Source organism: Melanaphis sacchari, unplaced genomic scaffold (assembly GCF_002803265.2).
Source record: "Melanaphis sacchari strain LSU unplaced genomic scaffold, SCAv2.0 Contig7_pilon_pilon, whole genome shotgun sequence".
NCBI lineage: Eukaryota > Metazoa > Arthropoda > Insecta > Hemiptera > Aphididae > Melanaphis > Melanaphis sacchari.
In genome coordinates, this window is record NW_020271560.1 from 6,289,015 (window position 1) to 6,314,121 (window position 25,107).

The 25,107-nt window shown below is 27.2% G+C and overlaps 1 protein-coding gene across 1 annotated transcript in view; it reads right to left on the reverse strand.

Moving 5' to 3' along the window:
• Positions 1-22,402, reverse strand: part of LOC112601734 (somatomedin-B and thrombospondin type-1 domain-containing protein) — an 86,402-nt gene extending 64,000 nt beyond the window's left edge. Inside the window, exon 1 of the mRNA XM_025349492.1 lies at positions 21,791-22,402. Coding sequence (XP_025205277.1) covers positions 21,791-22,043 — 253 coding nt within the window. The 5' untranslated portion in view covers positions 22,044-22,402. The remainder of the gene's footprint in view (positions 1-21,790) is intronic.
• Positions 22,403-25,107: the final 2,705 nt, after the last annotated feature.

A 25,107-nucleotide genomic window follows, 5' to 3' on the forward strand; every position in this document is an offset into this window, starting at 1 on the left:
CCAAAATCTTCGGTAACAAGTAAATATACGTAATTCTGCTAAAAATAATTGTAACATGACATAGTTGCTGTCGAAACTTTGAAATTTTTACTTAAATAATAAATCAATTAAAGTAAAATCTCACTATGAGATAGCTGCGTTTAATTTTTAGACTACACCTAAAAAATATATTATAACATAATGCATATAAGTAGACTGTAAAATATAGCTAGTATTAGTTAAGATTTTATTAATAGACAATAATACATTATACATCATATGCACATGTTTAAAAAAATCATTTTATAAATAAGGATATAATTTAGAGTTAAAGTATCGTAGATCGAGGTGACATGAAACGATTTTGACATACTTCTTAGTATTCTGAGCTTAAAAAAAATCGCACTGGACTACAAAAAATATATAAATGTTTGCATAAGTCTCATGAATAGGATAAGACCTTCCATTTATTTTTTAGACTCAAACCAGCTTTTTAAAAAAATAAAAAATACATGTTACAAGTCACCTCTATTTTTAAGTGATTTATAGCTAGAAAAATTCAATGTAAAATTGAATTCATATATGTAAGAGATGTAAAAAAATATTTATTTAAAAAATAAATTTAAACAAATTTTAAATATAAAAGAAAATGGTTGACAAGTAACAACTTATTTAACAGAATACACATAATTTTAAAATAATTAAATAAAAAATAAATATGCAACTTGTTAAACATATAAGAAAAACTCAATAGAATACTTAATAACAAAACATAATACCTAAATACTATTGGAATTGAATATGGCCTCTGTTTTGGTTTTTAACTACTATTTTTTATGGATTTTTTATGTTATAAGTAACCCTCAATTTTTTTCTGTAAAATAAAACTTAGGTTGTAAAATTGGAAAAAAATATTTTTAGTTTTAACTGCAATATTCTTCATTTGAAGTGTTCTTTAATGCATAAAAAATACACAAAACTTTAAAATCAGCTTCATTCACTTTCATCTGAATTACTTTTGAAAGCATTAAAAAAATCGCTGTTATCCTGAAAAATGTTTGGTATTTTTTTTTTGAGGGTAATGATGAGACTAATGGTTGAGATAACAATTTTTATCACACAAATTATAAATTATTTTTTAATGAAGGTAGAATTAAATTATATCAAATATCTTTACAGATAACTTGATATTTTTAAACAAAAACCAAATTGTTTCATTTCACCTCGTGAAATTTCACCTCATTTCCAATTCATCTCGATTTATGGTATATGAAGTTCATACAATAGTATTATTACATAGCAAATACACGCAATATAATTAGATTTTTAATTGTACGTAATTGTATATTATTCGAATTTGTTATTTTACTATACAACATAACGGATGCACATCGATGGCACAGTGGCGTTCGTGGTTTAGAGTGTCGGCAAATGGTTTTAATACGATTTATACCGAAAACCGAGCAACATGTGTCACAACCATCCACCAACCTACTCTACCACCCCACAAGCGGTGGCTGTAAATATTTAACAGCCACAATAATACGTCGCGACGTGGCGGCTACAAAGTTCGAATCGCGTGAACGAGTGACGGACGTGTAACGGCTGGTCTCTTTCTCTCTCTCTCTCTCGTCATATAGTAATACAATTACTACATTAATAATAATAATTGTTATTAAATTTATCTGTTGAAAAATTAGTAACGATAATAATTTTAAATTTACGCGTACGCCACAAACAATTTCCGAACAGTATCGTTGTATAATGGTAATAATAATAATAATTATTATTATTATTATTGTGTGTGTGATGTTGGGGAGGGAAAGGGTAGAGTGTACTTTAAAGCCCATCGCACAGTCGTCCATTGCACGTTATTAATAGCCGCCAGAGGCGGATGCTGCGGATCTCGCGTTATTAATTCGTCTACGCGTTCTCTCGTCGTCGGCGTGGCGCATTCAATTTATTTCCTCGTTCACCCGTCACGCGACTGTGCAGACGGCAAGAAACCTCAGAAACTCACCTGCTACAGAAAACTTGTAAACTTATAGCTAAATAACACACACACACACCCATATATATATATATATATTATACAGAGTGGTTCTTTTATTGAAGAACACTCATTATTTCATTTATTTTAATTTATTAAAAACTAATAAAATTCTCTAAAAAACATTTTATTTTTTAAAAGTTTTAAAATAGTTTAATACATAAAAATCGAATTTTAGATGATAATTCTATGAGATAAATATTTAAAGTTATTATAATCGATATGGAGTGGTGTAAAGATAGGTACTCTGCAAAATGTTAGTTCACAACTCAACTAGCTCATTAAAAATGTAAATAATTATAACTAATAATCTACTTGATATTTATGCATAGAAATATCTCGAATAATATTTTACTTCAGTATATATAACTAAAAATGTATGTCATTCAAAAAAATAAGAAAATTAAAAAATTATAAAACCAAAATAGATTGAAAAATTAAAATTTTTTTCAAAATTGTTGTTTTGTAATGATTTAATATTATGTTAAAGAAACATTTTTAAAAACGTTTATAGTTTTAGAAATAATGAGTAGTTCATGATAAAATAATCATTCTACGCATAGTTGGGTATATATACTCTTGCCGTCGTTGAAAAACGTTTTGTACCCCAATAACTGACTATTCTACAATGCACAATCGGCACGTGCGATTTATAATAATATTATTACGCGAGCTAAAACAGCTTATATATGTATATATTATATTATACTGGTCTAGTATAGTGTTTCAGTAATGTATATAATGGCACATTATTATAAAAGAGATGGTTTATATATATAATACCAAACAATCGCAAGTCGTGAAGGCGCATTTTATTATTACTCTGTCAATTTATGTTTATTTTTTCGGTTTTATTGTGTTTATCGATTTTTTTGATTTTTTTTTTTTTTTATCGACAACTTATTTACGATTTTTCTGCATTTAGAAGTTATAGTAGATATTCGTATATTGCCATGATTTGGCGTCATAGAAAACAATGAAATGTCTTTATATTATATAAAACGTCGTTTTATTATACTTAAATAAAATATTTTTTTTACAAATATGAATGAAGATTTTTAATTTTTTTTATGGCATTCTTTTAAAATAAACTAGCTGTGGACCGCACACGTGAGCTGGTGGTATCCGGCATGGCATGCCCAGTAAAAATTCAAATATAGTATAAAAATAAATATAAAATGTTAAATTCGTCTCATTCATTCTATCGGACATGGTGTGCAATTAGAAAATGTTTAAGAGTTGTCAGATGCACTATAAAATATTTTATTTTATTTAATTTTAAGCAATCGTAATTAACTCCGGATATCGACATCGTGGCATTGGCCATCGCAATCTTGTTATTATGGTTGGTATATTTATTTCTGATGTGATATTGTCTAAATACAAGTAGCAATAATATTGTTATTACCTATAACTGGTTTTTACAGCGTTTTCCTGACTTTAAAATGTTGCTAATATAATTAGTAAATTATTCAATGTATTATCAAAATTATAACATTGGCAATTTTTTTTTTTTTTTTAACTCAATTAATAAAATTATTTTCGATTTTCTAAGCTTATTTATCGACATAGATAGATATTTATATAGAAGAATTTAGTCTGTGAATTAATATCAATATTTGCATGCACAACTAATAAAGTTTCATTTCAACATATTCTAAAAATTCTTAAAATAATTTTGTCAAAGGCAATAATTTATCGCACCAAATCATAAGATAAATGATAGATTTTTTTTTTATTTTAATATTAAACAATATTTTTTTAGTCATCATTTCTATGATAAAAATATAGAAAACTTCCTAACAAATAAAAAACAAAAGACTTCGGAGGATCTACTACTCGTTGATCGACGACATTATCCCTAAATGTATGCCCATGTATCAAAAATGTATAGAAATATCAAACCAAAGTAATGAAGGAATCTTTCCTGAATTTACACTACAATAATTACTACTCCTTTTGTCTAAACTTTTTACTCAAAATATGAATTTCAACATTTAAAAAACATAATAAATACATTAAATCGCTCTGATTATATAGTTTGTAAATTGAAATCTACTTTAAGTTAAGTATAAAATACATTTTAAAAATAAAAAAATAAAAAATGTATCAATAAAACGATTGCATACAGGATTTCATACATAAATAAAATACAATCACTTTGTATATTATATTATTATTATTATTATTACATTTACAGGCTTATAATACTCGACGTATTTCCCAACGGTATATTGCGCACATACTACATAAATGTTGTACGTACTTATACGTTTATACTATCAGATAGTTATCTAATATATATACTCACATGAGTATATTACGTAGGTATAGTAACTACCGTGGTCCAGCGTCGGTAAAAATTGTCAAACTCTCCCGATACGAACGTGAAATCTGTCACATTTTTTAATGTACGTTTTTTGTACGTTTCTCGCGGTGCACCCTCCGGAAATTTCCAATTTATTTTATCTCTCGCCATCGTCATTTTCCCCTTAAACTTGTAAATCCCTACACTTCTGAAGCTTTCGGCTATATTATATATATAAACAATAAATATACGCGTGCACGCCATGCAGTCTTGCTGAATCCATATATTATTATAAATGTATATTATATATTACACGATTATTTGGATACCTCCTACCTACTTATTCCACCGTACAAGGATACATAGGTATTCCGCGGTATTATGTAAATTTCAATCATAATACAATAACAAATCTATATTTTAAACTTACACAAACCATTCTTTAATCTACAAGCGTGTCACACACCACTCATAAAACAAAATAGTACAAAAATATATTGCATCGAATGAATAAATGTGATTATCTTTTTGTTTCATTTCTATATGCTAGCTTAGATAAAGACTAGAGTACGACAATTAAAAATTCTAATACCATTAGTTTAGGGGATATGTAAAATCATTCATATTAATAGTATTTACCAAAATAAAAATACATTTTTATAATTAACATCACGTTTATCTACTAAATTCGCGAAGCTAAAATTCAGTTGAGAGACTAGGTAATATGCTACGATAGTCATAAAAAATATAAGATATTTTGTTATATTAATTTGTTCGAAAAATATTATTAATTATATACACATATTCGAGACTAAATAATCTCAAGAATTTATGAATTGTGGATTAAAAATTCCTGGTAGTTTTTACCTGGATTAAATACCTACATAAAATCTATTAAAAAAATTATGAGTATAATTATAACTATGATAAAAAAACTTTATTAAATAGTTTATGGATGATTTATATACATATAAAATTATAAAACTAAAATAACACTTCGAACACTTGTTAATAAATTGTCACTCATTAATCATACTATTATACGTGGCATAGGTAAACAAATAATCTGTATTAATGTTTAAAGTAAATCAAAATATTATTACATTTTATTAATAAAAATTTAAACATCTATACATATTTTAGAAAATTTAAAAAAATATTTATCGTAAATTATGATTTAATGTTAATAAAGTTTGAAAAACATATATTTTTGACAAAATTATCGAGTTATAATTTGAGTGTTTTAAATTATCATAATATTTTTATTAATATTTTTATGGGCTTCAGTTATTAATTATTATATTAAATATCAAACATTATATTAATAACTCATTTAAATTAACATTACAAAATACATTTGTTCTAAAAATTTTAACAATTCATGATTTTTCAAAATCATTTTTTTTATGTCTTAAAGTCTAGACACCAATTTACATTATTAATTTAATCTATAAATAAAAACACAAAACGCATTTATACATTTGTTTCAGTTCACGACTAAACAAATAATTCATTGACTACCATTTATTGATGTATATATGCATTAGAAATTATAATAAATATCATATCATTCTATGTTGCTGAATAATAACAAATATATAACGTTATACATCTGTAATAATACATTGTCATAATACTGTTCGAGAAAACTGTATAGATAGGTCAATAGTTCATTATTAATTATAATTATGGTTATTAAACCCTATAGTTGCAAGTTACACAGACCTTTTTTTTAGTCACACAAAAAATAGTAACGCTAATATTTCACACAAAATAATTGGTGATTATAAATGATTCATGATACGTGTCTCGTTTTTCCTATATAAAGCAAACGATATGACGGATACGAATTCATGTATTAAAATTGTTGGCCAATAATAAAGACCCATCATACTATATCATTACTATAGAATTTATTTCAGTCATAAGTTACGAATATTAAATTTTTATTTTCAAATTTGAATTTAACTCATGGTTTAATTTTTGGCGTTATATATGTAAATAATTTACATGTATTATGAAGTTTATAAAATATTATATAATATAGGAACACTTAAAAATATTAACACTCGATTTATATATTTTATTACTTGAATACAATTATTATCTGAATAATAATAAATACATTAATTACCTATACATAAATATAGTTTATTTTTTAAATATTCAATTTTAAATTATACTTATAGGGTTTGTATAATGCCATATTTGTCTGTTTAGTTACCAGCTAATACGAGAAATTGTATTTGTAATTGATAACCCAAAGTATTTAGACATCATTAATCGTGTTCGAGTTTTAAACTAAAAGTATTTGTATTTGTTTTATTTTAGTTAACTTTTAATCAGATGTATTTTTCCCTTTGAGTTCTTATAAGCTATAATAGTATACGCCTGATTAAATAGGTATATATATATATATATATTTCCGAGTTTTAGAGTATATATTTATATCCATTCATTAAAACTTAAAAGAGAACCGAGATCTGAAAACAACTAAGTAAAATATATGTTTTTAATGAAATGGATTATTTCGATAGTCTTCAGTCTATTTTATAGTAGGTACACTTCAATGTGTAAGTAGACTTCATAAGAGATCATTATAAGAAAATACAACGATCTGTATAGATATTCTGATAATAAATAATAATTAAAGCAGATACTGCTGTATAATATATTCTACCGATCTAATTTCAATAATTATAAAATAATTATTTTATATTTTATTCTAGATAAGAAGGTGTATTGCATATATTGATTTTACAGCAATGATGAGTATTTTTTATTTTTAAATCTGTCATCAATTTTCGGGACAATAAAAATACTTTGGTTTTTAACTTTGAGGATGAGAATAATTGTTTTTGAGGGAAATATAGATTTAGTGATTTAACTGATAAGTGTATAATAGCATTTTATATAGATGGTATAATTATTAAAATATACCCTTCAACTCTTTTTGAGCTTTTTATAGACATTTGAAATCATTTTTTGTTTAGTCAAAAATCCTTAAAACTCACAAATTTTTCATATAACAATTGAAAAATAAAAATATATATAAAATAAAATAAGCACTTAAAGTTAGAAATTTTACAAAGTTCGTTAAAATTGTGAACATTTTCAAATTATTTTTAGTTAAAAATTTATAAAATATTCTATTTTTTTATAGCTAAGGCTTAAAAATTGAATAAAAAGTTTCTTGTAAGTAGTTAATTATATAACCGAAAAATACAAATAAACATACAAATAAAGTAGCTTTTACTCATAAACTCAAATGTAGATATTTAGAACGAAATTTAATAGGATTTATCATAAAACTCAATTTGACAAATACATTACAGTGACTTACTTCTCTACATCTACTATACAAAAAAATGGTTATATTTATTTAGCATTGTGTTTTTCTATGAACTGTAACTCTATCTTAATAAAAATACAATAAATATTTATTTAACCAATATAAGTATTCAATAACTCATGTTACACATAACATATAATAACATATAAGAAACAGGTAGTGCAGCAAAATGTCGATTGTATAACAAAACAATTTTTTTTAGAGTTTAATCGTAAATTCTTATTAATGTAAACGTTGCACAATCTTGAAGTCGGTTGCGCCGGACCGTTGGATATATTAGAGTAAGAACAGTAAGTAAAAAAATAAATACATTTAAAACCTACATTAAATAAAAGGAATATATGTATATAAAATACACAGGAAAAAAGCGGTTCGACCGACGTTCGGTAAATCAAAAACGTGTTTGTTTAGGGTGCAGAGATATCCAATCAAGGGCGTACGTAACAATAAGACAGATAAACGAATGCAGGAATGTGTCTATGCTATATAGTATTTATTCTAAAGATACACTGTGTAGTGTATACGAAGAACAATGTATTTATAATATATACACCTATATATATTTATTTGTGTGCGTGTTGGAAAATTAAGAGAGGAAATATAATATATATAGAATGTGACTGAAAAAACGAGTTGTCGTCGATGTAGATATAAACGAAATAACGAAACGATAAAATCAGAAACTGTAAAATGTATATTGTATAAAACCAATAATAAAAGGTTATAGTGAGGTGCGCATAGATAACCTCGGAGCTTAAAAGAGTTTGTTTCATTAATAACACATATATTATACGATATATCCGTACATGATACATCGATGTTTATAAATTGTCATAGTTGTTGGTGATTATAATCTAAAATCAATAAATTAATTTTAGATAACGCATTATATACATAACATATAAGAATAAAGTCGTGTTCGATAAATTATACTTATCAATAATTATACAAGTTAATTATGAATTAGTTTACATGGGCTTATTTTTTAAACTCGTGTAGGTTTATTCATAAGCATACAATATTACATATTATATATATGTAATGGGTGTACATTATGTCTAAATAATATAAAAGTGATGAAAACGGTGGTTTAAGGTTTTTGTGTACAAATACTACGACGAAGTTACTGAAATAATCTTTCAAAACGATGTCGTATGACACGAACACAATTCGATTAACCATAATCCCATTACTCGATATGCGCCGTCAAATGAAGACAAACTCTTTAAAAGACGCATATAGGTACGCGTCATTATAAATGTGTGTGCGTGTGTGTGTGTGTGTGTATTATACAGACATATAATATACATGTGTATGTGTTTAAGTTTAATAACTAAGAATACGATGTATAGAGGTACTAAATTTATTCAGCGTAACTAAATAGTAAATCTCGAGATATATTTTATCTCCATTTGTATAGGTGTACAGTTTTACCTAGCCACTTCCTCCGTAAATCCTTCCACTACCTAAAACTCTTTCATTAAAGAAATAAATTTACATCATAGTCGTCCAACTCTTTATCTCTGAGGATCAATGTTTATCTGGGTCCACCTTATTATTATTATTATTATTATTTTGTATTGTGTATAATATGTTAAATGTTTTAATGATAATACTACGTTTCTAAACTCCGACATTAATATTATATAACTGTACTCCCGTCATCAATTAGTCGCATCACGAAACAAATATTCAAATTATAGATTAGCTTGAAGGATAAAAAAAAAAAAATTAGTAACTCAAATACACGAACAGTTTATTATCGTCGAATTGTATCTATAAGAGCATCCATCTAAATCCATTATATATTTATATAAAATGTCAATCAAACGAAGGTACGTACCCGTCTAAAATCGACATGTTAAAATGTTGTAGTTTCATATTATTATTATACTACGTATCTACGTATTATAACCAAATTCTTGTAATAAATATATAGGTCACAATAAAAAGTTATAAGCTTTTTCTTTATTATTTTTATCATTATAATATAATACTGTATATAATTTAAATAATAATAATATCATAAATACAGTTGTAAGTTCACGGTCTAAAATATTAAAATATATAGCAATTAAATGCAATTATGCGAGAAAAGTTTTTTTTTGGCGAAGAACTACTCATTAAAACTTATTTTAATAGCCTATTTTCTGCGTAATCTCTTTAAACTACGGCACCGTTTACGCAGAAAACTGAGACGTTTTCATACACGATGCTTTTCAAAACAATCCAAACGCCACGAATACAACGCACACATACAAAATATATTTAAATAATATATAATATAGGAAGATTCACCAATCATGCTCACTCCCATTTTTTGTTTTAACAATAAATTTATTTAAAATCTTATTTTTGAACATTTTAAATATATTTAAAGAACAATACTTTCAAATATTTTGATTTCTACACCATTAAAGGGAATGATATGTGGTGATACAAGCTTTTTTTTTCGAACGAGTATACTGACCTTTTTTTTTAATTTATAAGATGTTAAGCAAATGCTTTTTTTTAAATTTTTATGTTTCTAAGTCAAACTTCGAACGAGTAAGAAGTTTTTTTGTGACTAGTATTTATAAATTTTTCACAAACTATACAATGTTGTTAGGTAATATTTTTTAATTACTAATGACATTATCTCCATAAATTCCAAAGTCATTATCATGAATCTACTATATTTAGCATCAACACAAAGTATTTAATGTCAACTCAAAACTATTCGTTTGAATTTTGAATGTTTTTTTTAAAAATAAGTAGGTACTTCCACAAGACACTATTTAAATATTTAAAAAGTTTTGAAAACATGGTCCATAAATGTCTTTGTTTTTAAAATTTAAGAAATCAGAATTTGAATAAATTAATTATATTATGTATTACAGAAAACAATAGTTGTGAGCATAATTGACGAATCTCCCCGTGTATCAAGTATGTGATAAATGATAATGAACCGGCTCGCAGCCCTTTTAAATTATTATAATATAAATTGTACAATTGTTTTTTTCATCGGTTTAGTGTCTTCAATATTTGTAATGACGCGCTGCAGCAGAAAAGAAAATATCATAGTACAAACATCACTTTATATAAATTATGTAATGTTACATAATAAGGCTGAAGCTATTTCAAAAATACTTTTTTTTTGTTCATTAGTATTATATTTAATAAAAATGTATAATACTCTTTAGTCTCAATATAACAGCAATTGTATTCTAGTAATTACTTACTCGTATATATTCATGGGATTTATCATTTTAATTATTTGAACTATGATACTAGATTAATTTATTATAGTACAACGTTCAGATACATATTTTGTGTCTATCCTCACTCAGTTTTTTATTCCTAGATACTCGTCCCGTGCATACGGGCAACTATGGCAGCGAAAAGATACTAAATATATATCATATCATACATCCGTTACATATTTTTAGTTTTTACTCTCGTAGCTGTATAGCTGAATTATAATATTTGTTCACTGGTATTATATACGACGTGAGCTTCGAATGTATATAGACTGTATATAGGTACTATAATACTACACTATCTGTATAATATAGTTTGAAAATCAAGATTATACCTAAACTGATATGTGCACGCGTATTGTACAACGTGATTATACAAAAGTTTACCAGACCCGTGTCAAAAAGTTAATTATTATGAAGCTGAAGCTTTTTTCGTCTTTCCTGCTATAATATACATAAATATAAGCTCGAGATGATCGAATAACACAGTATGATGGAGATAAACGTTGTCTATCTATACACTTAAATTCTATTTAATCACGTTTGCGCTCAATATTATCACCTAACAACGAGTCTCAAGAAGTTTCCTACATCTTATGTACTATTAAAAAATAAAACTCAGTAACGAAGTAAAACGTGTGATTGCTCATACTCATAAGTGCCTATTCTACAGTTATTTATAACATGTTTAGGGATGTGGTTATGCATAGAAAACTCGTTTCTATTCCTTTTCTAACCTCTTTTAAATAAATATTATAGTTAGGTAATGTTCGAAAAAAATCGCATGTATATGTATATAGTATAAAACATCCGAACTTTTTTAACTGATTACTGAATAACATGATTTAAGGAATTAAAAATTTATCAGGTAATAGCGATCATAATGTTTGTAGTTTTATAACATTTTCATGACCAATGTGTATTAAAAGTACTTAAAGTAAATATTAAAATAATTTTCCCCATCACTAGTTTGCTTAGCAAAGTAATGTATATGAGTCGCGCGATGGTAGTTACCGGTATAGGTCCATATTATTCAATATGCACTGCATTAATTATTTAATAGTTATTTAACATTACTGCAGTGACAGCCACGAGGCCTAGTTTATATCGATTGCGCCAGAAATACCTAATATGTAAAAAAAAAAAAAAAAATTACGGGATTCAAAAATATTATACATTTATTTTACCAGATAATATTGAAGTACCTTCAATCATAGGTATATGTCGTTTGCCCGCATAAAATCACAAGTCAATTACATATAAATTACTACCTATTTATCTTATGTTATTACATTATAATTTTTTTTCACGATTTTTTTCAATATATTTAATTATGCTAGAGACTTGTTAAGATTTAATTCTCAACAGGTTATTTTACGATTTTTGATATTGACTTAAATATAAGGTTAACGCATACGTTATAACTTATAACTGATTATGATTTATAATATTCTAAAAATTTTATATTTGAACATTGTATTTTTTATTTTTTTTTGTATATTTAACTAAAATAAAATATCTAAAAATATTATAGTGAATATTTTCGTTATAATATTTTCCTGATGCTGTTTACATAAACCTTTTTAGTTTGTGATAAATACACCAGCGCAAAAGATATATTTAATATTAGGTAGGTAGCCTATAAAATTCATGGCACAATTGACGATCACTGCACAAGCCATTATAACATTATAAAATATTTTGAACGTAGTGATGGTTAGTAAACAAAATTTTTAGATGTTTGTATGTTTATTTAGCTCGAAAAATCCAATCACAATTTATCGTTACAATAATTGATTTTATTTTCTATTTCATATCGCATCCGTGTAAAATAATAATAATAATGATGTTTAAATTTGATTGGAATTCGTATGCAAATAATAAGCGGACACTGCAGAATCCCATACATGCAACTGTAAGCACACACGTACTATTAAAATATTTAATCGATCAATTTTATATTATTTTTCACATGTATAAATTGAAACGAGTAAACTAACAAAAAATATGAAATCGAAAGAAAAACCTTCAATTTCATAATTTAGTTCGTTTTGATCTACCTTTGCTATATATTCTATATACCTACATACATGTATATAAATAAGTACATTATAAGCCTATTTAATGTAAATAAAAAAAAAAATTGAACACCGAAATAACAAGATTGCAGTTGAAAACAAATTTTTATTTGTTTATTTTATTGTTCATCGCGTATTCATTTTTAATACTTATTCTATTATAATACGCATGCTAATATGGTAAAATGTTAAATACATTTTTCTAAGTACAAGTTTTGTTATAATATATTTTATAAAAACATCTAATTTAAAATTATTTTTATATTATAGATGTTATTTATACTTGAATTCAGCGAAAATATCATTACATCTATATATATATATTTTTTTTTCTATTTTTAACGATCAAAAACTATTTATTCTCGAATAAATCAAATTAATTTGAGAAAATAACAGCTAAAACAACCCTAACCTAAACTTTGATACATGGAAACTTCAAGTAGCTTTTACTGTATAATATGTATAAAACAAAATAATACACCATACAGTAAAAATTCATAACAAATATAATCGTTTTGTGCATTTAAAGGTGTTATTAGAAATGTTTCTACCGTACAGTAAGTAAATCTGTACGTTGATTTCACGGGATGGATAATTTTTTTTTGTTTTGTCGTCTTATATTCTATTGTAAATTGTAACTCACTTGAGCATTAAATATTGTAGACAGACGTCATTGGACGATTTTTTAATATATTTTTTTTAATGAAAACGTAATTATTATTAATTCCCGATGCAATTTGTTAAAACGAGTTTTTATGCGAGATGCACTGCGTCTACATTATTAATAACAAAATATACAATCATGGTCTTGTAGTTCGTACGCAGCAATGGCACAGCTAAAAGGAACTAAAATAAACTACTTTTATAATATTTTAACCCCTCACCTTAAAATATAAATAAAAATAAAGGACAGATTTTAACATATTGCTACTAATTCATTAATAATAATGCGTAACATTGTTTTTAAAACTTAAGTTGTGTTTACTTGAATATACTCATATATAAATTAACGAAACTCGTTAGTTTCTACTTATATTTACTGTATTTATGTTCAGATAATTTTTTTATCAATAATAAATACTTTCTTTTATTACCAAAATACCAAAATTTAATATTTAAATACATAGTATAATGTTTAATATTTGTTAAAAATAACTATGCAATTGTGTAATGTATCTTATACTTCTCATTATCGATATAAAATGATAACAGTTGCTTATATTGTTATACTTAATGTTATTTTTAGTTTAATTAGTCACGTGTTTACATATTTAAATAAAAAAGAATAAGAACTCGATCAGACTAGGGTTTTTTCGGCGACCGATAAAACCGATAACGATCGAATCGCAATCGGCATGATCGGTCAGACCAAATGTTTTATCGGTTGCTAAATACCCCAACATCCATACAAACAATATTAAAAGCACGGATATCGTTTTGAGTTTGAAATTTTATTTTAAAACAATTTTTGATTTCAAAATAATGTATCTGATATTATAAATTATATCAGAGATTTTCAAACTGTGCTCCGCGGCGCCCTGGTGTGCTGTGGTGTGTTGTCAGGGGAGCTGCGGCTGCGCCTCGCTGCCGACTATGTTATCTTTTTTTTTTTTTTATATATGAAATTTACAATCTGTACCTTAGGCACAATGAGTAAATGTGATATAGAATAGATATATAAAGTATCAAAACATATTAATATTAATAATAATAACAGTTTACAATAAATTACATAGTACATGTTACGTTTGAGGAGAGCAGCCACCCATTAATGACACTTTCGCTTGTTTTTTTTAAATATTTAAATGTATATTTTTGTTTTATTATTATTTTTTTTTTTTAAATATACTTATTTATTTAAAACTTGATTTATATAACAAGCAAGTCACGGCACCATTTACGTTTTAACCTTCTTGGAGGGTGTCCGGGGATTGTTGAAGTAGAGAGATTGGTCTAAAAATAAACAACGATATTTTATCTATTTTATTTAAAAAAGATTGTAAATTTTATTAAGGGTGCCATGTGCAAATTTCAGTTTTAAAAGGGCGCCACGAGTAGGAAAAGTTTAGGAACCTCTGAGTTATATCATGAAAATCAAACCAGCTGACATGTTATTCACGGCGGTTCAGTTAGTTCAGTGTAACAAACGTATCCACTTGTACTTTTAAGTATTTATCTTCTTAAAGTATATTATTATAATTATTAATGTTACTGCAGGTACTTTTTAATATGCTTTCGAAGTTTTGGCCAATAAATGGAGGGTTTTGCACGTGACCATTTTAGTGGAACTAAATTTTTGCGATGATATTATAAAAGCAAGTTATGTTCTCCATAATTGTATTAGCAACTACGATGAAGAAACTGATGCGCATAATTTCATACGAGGAAAATGTCAACAGAAGTTGAATAGGCATAAAAGACAATTTCGCTGATTATTTTATGGATAATGGAGCGGTACTTCTTCAATACAGAATGCTTTAGAAAACGTATGAGTTTAATTTAATATAAAATAACTTATCATTTTTTTTTTTCATACTAATTATATCACCATATATTTTAATTTAATTGTTACTGTTATTAAAAGTTATACGTAGATAAAGTATACTAATATAATAATCGTATAAAAAGATACCTAGGTATATACCAATAATTGTTAATTATTATTTATTGGGTATTTATCTTTACTATTTTATTCAATACTATTATTTTATTTATTTATTCATACCTATTTAGCCTATTTATAAACGTAATAGTTATTAGATAATTAAATTGTCTTAATTTTTTTTTTCAGTATTTTTTAAGTTATCTCATTCCAAATAATATACTACTTTGATAACTTTCAACCAAAATAAGTTATTTAGATCCCTATTCATGTAATCCATTTGAGGTCATATCCTAAATACACAAATACATGGATAGTTTTGAAGCTCAGTTATTCATTTTTCTGTTGAACACATGTTTGTGTTTTAATGTAAAATATTTTTTAAATATATAAAAATGTCTTATAAAATGTTTTGATGAGTACTAAATTGAAAAAATAACGATAACCGAAAAACGCTCAGTGTAGACGGCACCGTACAAATTAATGTAATTTTGTGTGCGGCGGATACGCATTGTAGCTATCGCCTATCAAACCACAACTTGCACGTGGTTTATTTCAGATCAATTTTGAACGATTCGGAGAATTGATCTAGTCTGGTTACAACAATGCGGTTTATATGTTGACTATAGATGTTGTGTTTGGATTGTCGATCAGTTACATTTTATAGGTTGCCGGAAAAACGCTAGTCTGGTCGAACTCTACGATTATTTATAAAATATTAGCCTTCTTGAATTGTCAACAAAATTAATACACCTATTGCAAAGAAGCATTTTAAGAAAAAATATTAATTGAAAACAGTAGCAAAAATTGTATGTTTATAGCATATATAATGTCATTAAATACGTTATAGGTACATAAATATAATATTAATATCACATTTATTTATAATGTATTCAATAAGTTCAAATATTGAAATAAGAATAACATAACTAGTATAGTACATCCCCTTTATTTCTTGTATTCTATATTTTTGTCTATAATATTTTCTGTAAGGAGTAAAAACAGTATAGCTACGCTCGTAAATAATGTACGTAGGTGTAGGTGTACAATGTACCCATTACATCCGTTTTCACGTCGGATAACTACCTATAAAAATAATTGTGTATATCATTTTATACCCCCACCTCTCATATCAACCCCAACATGGGATTTCGGTATAATTATAGTATCTATAATTTTACACCTCTTGCAGACAACTATCAGTTCGACTCAAATGAAAATTATAATCTAAAATAATGTTATTTTCGATACAGCGAAATTGTGTACACTATAAAACATCTTGCATAGTACGTACGCGTATACATACGTATATAATATAACACAGTTTTTAACGTGCCCACCGCAGTACGTATTGCGTAATATAAGTTAAAAGCCATTTATCAAAATGCTAATGCAAGTCGATTGTGTTTAAAACTAAAAATAAATAATAATAAATAAAAATATAACGGCATAACGTGTGCGTGTACGTACCAATATAGAAGAGACGTGAAAAATAACCGTCCAAAAACTCATATACGATAATACAATGTTTACTGATATGCATAATAATATATTCCATTATATATAATACATCTATACTAGGTATACATATTATACATGTACGTTGATCGAAACTGCGACGACGATGACGCGCGGTGCGTGTGACCGAGATGTGAATAAACTTGGTGTGCGCGTAAATCATATTATATAGTCACGTGTCGGACGACACTAGTATACCTACCAGCGTATCTATATATGCACACCACGCGTATAGAAGTTTTTTACGGTTGAAAATCGTTTGGGGACGTATAATATATACGTACCTACTATTATAATTCATTATACGGAATATATTATAATAATAATAATAATATTATATACAGGATCGTCCGACTGTCGTCTTTCAAATGCGTCGAGGGAATCGTAGGTAGGTGAGCGCATTATTATTGCATGAAATACCTTTATGCCGATTCCTACCTTGACGAAAATTGAGGCGATTATTACAAGCAAAGTAATAATTTAGACATCACACTAAAACCGTAATAGATTCATCTTAAGCTATAGTACACGATATTATATATATATATATAGGTACAACAGTGCTGTAGTCAAAAAATTTTTTTTGTGGGGGGGATGAGGAGGCTCTTTTTTATGTTTGGTGTTTTTATGTCATGATGTCATAGGTATATATCATTTTGCGACAATCTTCATAAAAATTATAATTTTAATACATGCAGTTACGTCTTATGTGATACATTTATACAAAACTGAAAGCATTTATAACTGTTCTTAAATCTCCGAGAGAGCTGCAACCACCTGAACCCCCCTCTTTTGACTCTATTCACAAGTAAAATCAGGAAAAGTACAACAGATTTTAAAAAATCTCTCAAAAAGATTTTAAAAATAAATTAAACATATGTATTTGCATAATATATTGTAATTGTACCTAAATGCAATTTAAATTATGTATATAAGTTAATTATACTAATGAGTAAAACAAAATATACTTTAATATTATTTAAGTATAAATATACTTAAATACTCTTATACGTATATTATATAAACTATAACTATATGCAGTAGAAATCGTATGTTATGATTTTTAATAATATTCAAGAGACAAGCCAAAGGTCAAAACAACCAATAATTAAAAAAATATATATATTAGAAAACATTTGAACAGAATAGGTACATCATATTTATTTTCATTGAAAAGTAAAATGTATTTTCATTACATATTCGTATTAATATATTTTATTATGTGGTATGTTTTTTTAAATAAAATTCGTGTATTTTCATCTCTTCTATTTCAAAGTTTATTTTTGAACTTGTATTATTAATAACCGTATAATTTGACACTAATTATTTAATATTTTTTATTATATTGAAAATTATTCTTTTCATAATCGTCAAAAATATGACCCATTATTTGTTATTACAGATAAAATATTTTTTTTAATTCACCAAAAAATAAACGCCTTTACATCATAATATTATGGTTATAAAGTCAAAATAACCGATTTAAAATTAGCATATAAAATTTGAGAGTTTTAACGGCACCTATTCAATTTAAGGTCGTTAGACCCGGTATGCTACTTTAACTGGTGTCATTATAAACGATTTATTCTGTATTTTCTACTTATAAAATTATTTTTATATTAATATAGACCAGGCATGTCAAACTCAAAGTATCAAGTGGACCAAATATATTGAATAGTTTATTGTTTGGGCCGCACATAAAAATTTAGCGAAAAATAAACATCTTGTAAAAAATTTTCAATTTTATTCTTTATGTTTACAAATACAGCAATTACAACTAAATTTAAAAATGAAAAAAAAATAGACATTAACATTTAAATAAAATATAAATTATAATAATTATTCGATTATAGTTTATCAGAAGATAAGACAGTATAATAATGTATATCAAATAAACCATTCTCTAAGAATCTAAGCTAGTCGTGACACGACATTATTAATATTTTTTCTTGTTCATTAATATTGGTAGCCACGGGCTACAAAAAAATGAGCTGCAGGCCGCGTGTTTGACATGCCTGATATAGACGATTTGGCGATGTGTGTGATTATTCGAGTAATACGATTAAATGTTGATAAATTATTACTGATTAATAAAAATATTACGTTGACAATAATAATATTAATCAAGCATATAAACTGTATATTATTTCTTATTAATATTGCAATATTTTATAAGTTAAATAATTTAATTATTTGCTAGAAAAAATATATAAAACTAAGTACATGGCACTAATTAAATAAAACAGTCCTAATCTGAGTTTTCTTAAGTCCTTGTTATTTTTATGATATATCGGACTAATTGAACTCAGCCTCCCCTCTTCCCCTCTTTACTCATAAGTCAGTCATAATCAATTTTAAGCAATATTTATCTTCAAAAGCCTTCATAAAATACAAAATATTCAGTTGTATGGCATAACCATGCACGTATTTAGTTTTGCAAATAACTCGGACGTTTTAGTTGTTGGCCAAATCTTATATACATTGATTTTATAATAATGCGTGTTGTTTTTTGTCCTTTCAGCAAAAACAAGTTTCAGACCGGTAAAAACGGTTAAGACATTTCTAAAATCACACCTCGACTGTATTTACCTATACATATGTGGAACACTGTATACGTCGTAACATTGTATTGTGTTACTATTGTAGTTATAAGAGAAACCGTTTTCTTGAATTTCCCAGTAGCACCTAACTCTATAGGTGTATAGCTTTCTGGAAAACCACAAAAAAAAACAACGATTGACGAATTGTAACTTGTAAGTAAACGACTGTTTTTAACGCACATTGGATTAACCGAACTTCATTCTCACAACTGTAACGGTTGTGCGATCAAAATTCAAGTCGAAATGTCTATCTAAAGCTATTGGAGTTTTTCAATTTTATTTAATCGCATTTTCTACACGGCCTTATTATACAAAATTCACATATAACACGCATGTCGAAAACAAAAATAAAAAATACCAATAAGACATATTTATAACACACGCGTCATACAGTAACATACTAACATAAATCGTAGTCGTGCTGCATTCAAAGTTCCTGGTTTCCATATAAGTGCGTCTAATTTACGAGCCTAAAATGAAATATTGCTAAATTAGTGTTACATATTATAATTTATAACATTGTCTAAACGAATTTTCGGTAGATATATAAGTACCTGTTTATTTAGACTAACATAATTCAAAAGGGTAATAACACGAATTCATATATTATTTAATATTGTGTGCAAGTACTGGATGCGATTACAAACATAAAACATAATAATATAATTAAAATTAAAATTGTTGTTGAATATTATGGACATCGTTTATTATTAATATTTAACATAGTTTATTATTTTATGATTTTAAATTAGTACTTTTTTTCGGTGCTCTCTTAAATTTTAATAGTTTTACGTTTATTACACATAATAAATTATTTGATTTTCAATTATAATTTATAAGGGTTGAATAATTATTACCGTAACGACTATTATTTCTCCGTAAATCTTTACATGAAAATTCACAATCTATCTTCATTATTATTAATAATGTTAAATATTTTTTATTTAAATTAATAAATTTCATAAATCAATAAACATAATCCTTGGATTCTGTTGAATAAAAAATCATTAGAGTTAACAAAAAATCTTCAGTTATAAACACAAGTTTAACAACAGTTATGGATAGCAATTATTATTAATTGTAAATACATTTTTTGCAGTTAATCAGTTTATTTTTAAAAGTAAGCCCGTAATTTATATCTGTTGAAATTATACTCGTATATTGTGTGTCTTAATAAAACATAATATAACACAGTTTAAATGAAACGATTGGTTAGATATAATATAGATAAATATTATTAATTGTTTTATTTATTTTTCTGTCGGAATTATGGTATTTTTTAACAGGAAGTAATTATAAGCGGACTAAGAAAAAAGTGGTAGTTTTATTCGTTCAATCCTCCTCAGCTTTTCAGAGTTAATATAGAAAAGACTCGTATATTGATGGGTCCGCAAAAAAATTGTCAATCATGTCATTATAATTAGACTTAATCTGTACGCTTAAAAAATCGGCAACCTTCATCAGTAATTACGTTTGATAAAATATTTATGAACAGTTACTCGTAATGTTAGGATATGATTCGTTCGTGCGAATGCATTAAAAACCAAGTAGGTATATTTTTGTGTTCTCGAACAATTTTAATCTTTGATTAAAATACTCAAACCTTCGACACGAACGTTATATACACAAATACAATTATATGTACGATATGCATAGTATATACGTTTTGCTAAATCGTGGTTTTTAGAATTTAAAATCTAAATTTCGGCGGAATAAAATAGTACAGCGCAAAAACGTTGACCTCCTGTAGGGAGTACAGTTGTACGTATACACCGCTCGTATAGACTTTAGAATTTAATCTAAAAAAAAAAAAAAAAAAACCAACAGGCGATCGGTGCAAAACGGTATAGGTACCACCCTCAAGACATGTTGTGCTCTTATTACGTCGTAATAACCCTCCGTCAAAGTCGGCTTGAACGACAATAATTATTATAATATTGCGTGCGTACTGCGTACGTCGCGCGAGCGAGGAAAAAAAATAACAAACAATAAACGCGCCGATTCGCGTAACGACCAATGCGCTTCGCGCTATAATATTATCAGATAACGCGGGCCACTACTAACCTCCGCAAGCGGGTTTGAAATCGGTGCAACAGTCGCCGAGCTTGAGACACGCGTGGTCGCAGTAACACGGCTTGTCCGTGGGATCCTCGATGATCGCGTTGATGGGCGTCTTCTGGACGACGCACGCCGAGTCGCGGCCGGGACAGCACAGCTTGGCTTCGAGACAGCTGCCCGCGTCGGCGGCGCCGATCAGGGCCAAAAGCACGGCCGCCGCGGCACCGACGGCTGTTCGGACAGCGATGCGACACCGCATGATGCGTCGAGTTCGGCACGGAAAAAAAAAAATCGCGTGTATTCACGGTAAACCGCGGGACGGCTGACGGCGCGAGACACGTGAACGATTTATTTTTACTACTACGTCGTTGTTGTCGTTGTTGTTGTTGTCGTTATAACCGTTACCGTTATAATATCGTATAGCTGTGTAGTAGTCGATTTACAGCGGTGATTTTCGGGAGCGAGCAAAAAAATAAAATCACCATTCGAGGGGGGGTGGACTCGTGGTTATCTAACAGCGATGTCGTTATTGAACGGCAACGACAATAATTATGATAATAATATGACAGTACCTGTCTGCCGTATTTTAATATTACATAAAATCTACCGAACCGCGAAGAGTATATGATATTAATATTGTTATTATTATTATTATTATTATCGTACAAGTCTCGTATGCGTTTTTGTGCGCGCGCGCGCAGACGACCACGTGCGATCGTGCGGGTTTCTTGTAGCGACAACGTTATCGGCGCACCAGCGTTTGTCGTAGCCGACAGGTGGACAGGAACTGCCGTCGTCGTCGTCGTCGTCGGCGGCGGCGGTAGTTATGTTGTATAGTCACTAGCCGTCCGCTACACCACCGCTGTGTGAGGTGAGCGCGCGGAAAAAGGGATGAGAGTTGCGCGGCGCAGTGCTGCCAGTCTTGCCGGACCACCGTATCGTTATATAGGTACAACTATAACTGAAGTCCGTCCAGGAATATTATTCAATGTTACAATAATTGACTATTGTAATATTGTTGTTATGATAATTATTTACTTTTTTTTTTATTATTATTATTTAAAAAAAGAAGATTCTTGGAACCGTTGACATTGGGAATTCATCATTTTTTTGTACAGAATATGATCAAATAATAATGCTAAATTGAAAGTTTTAAACTACATGCCATACAAATGATAAATTTCTCATGAAATATTAGATAGATTTAGTTGAGTACCCTATTCTTAATATACTAATTATTATAGTTTCCTTATTATCATTTATGGAAGGCTATAACAATAGTATAGAACTTGCACAAAAATTTCCCTTATTCTGTAATTTGAATGATGTAGTAGATTAATTTTGGCATGTGCAGGTGTTGTCGACTGTGACTGGGTAGTAAACACCTACTGACATTTTTTAATTAGAGCACTAAAGTCGAGAATCTCGTATTTTATCTGTTGTTATTAAATAAAATATATGATAAAAATTACTAAAAAATATCCTGTGTTATTTTAAATAATGTACCTAAAGTACAAAATTGTACATTTCCATTTAAAGACCGTCTTAAGAAAACGTAACAATGTACCATAAGTCTAAAAACACTTGGAACCATTAATAAATCTTAATGTATATAGAACACGAATTAGTGATTAAGATTTAGAAATAAATGAATTCAATTATTTAAATACCTTTAAATTATAATAGCTATACGAATATACGTCTATTGTTATACATTTTAAAGTGGAGCAATGAATGTATTGATTTTACAATGATGTATTTTTTTAAATTTTTTAATATCGTGCCTGTTATTATTTTTTGGGATTATAAAAATACTTTGATTTTCAACTTTGGAGGTGGTTTCTAGCAAAAATTTAAATCAAATTATTATTTTTTGACAGGAAAGTGGTGGTGGTCAAAAGTAAAAAATGTTCAATACTTTTTAAAATAATGCAGGAAAAAAAAGTTTATTGTAAAAAAGGGATTTTTAAGAACAATTAGTAGATATTTGAAAAAATAGATTTTATTTTATTTAATTAAAAAACGAATAACCATCCTTGAAAGTTTTACCTAATATTTATATTATAATTTTCTAAATTTTTAAGTATTTTGACTTTTTTTAGCTATTTATAAACAGTGTGATTACAATTCCAGGTACCACTAAATATTTTAACTGCTTGATCTTGGATTGAAATTGAATTTTCGGGAGATGATTGAAATACTAATTGAAGTATACTTCTAGTTAAAGATTAAAAGAAAAATGGTTTTCTCATCAATTAAATACCTATATTTTTTAATTATCTTATCATTGTTAGAAGTATTGAAGAATAAAATGAAATTTCAGTATAAAAATAGTTCAAATTATTATCATATAACAGTTAACCAAACATAAATTTTCACCTGCTCAATATATCCTTCCGGGCGACAAGGAAATAATACATACTAAACACTTATTTATTTCAAATAATTATAAGTTAAAATTTTGTTAAATATTAATTATGCATAGGCATAGACGTGCGCACGGAGGGTTCTGAGTGTGCCTGGGCACCTCCGACATGCAATTGGGGCCCTAAAATTTAAGCCCTATAACATACTAATGGGTCTGTATTTTAACTTATGTTACTAGAATAAAAATTTTATTTTATTTAAAATATGTGGTAAAAAAATAAAATATGTTTCGGGATAAAAAAAAATAATACAACGTAAAATATTTTAAATCTGCGTGGTAAAAATTATTGTAATTACATCAGTTATGAGATGTTATTGACTACAAAAGTAAAAATAATAAATATATATTGCAATTATCTTAAAAATAGATTTTAGATCTAACTATTTAATGAAATATTTTATAACTTAGTACCTACCAGAATACTTATTAATAAGTAATACAAATACTATTTGGTTATTAACGAGTTTAATTATTAAAGTAATAGGCGCATGTTATTATACATTTATCATTTTTATATTATAATATTAAATAAAAAAATGTAAATAATGTTTATTCGTACATTATAATTTATTAAATTAAATGTACATGTCTTGTTAAAAAAAGGGCCTAAATTAAGAAAAGAGCCCGAAAAAATTGTAGGCACCCCCGGAATTCAGGTCTGCGCACGCTTATGTTGAGTTATGTCCATAGGTTTATAAATTTACATTAACATGATTAATTTTGTAAATATAAATAACCTTGTTATACGAAAATAGTTCTAGAAAAATTAATCTATCCGGGAATATACAAAAATAGATATGACCATTCAAAAAAAGTTAAGTGTACTGTGCATGCATGTACCAAAACAGTTAAAAAACTTTTAATTTACTTAAATATGTATTTGGGTACTTTCTTT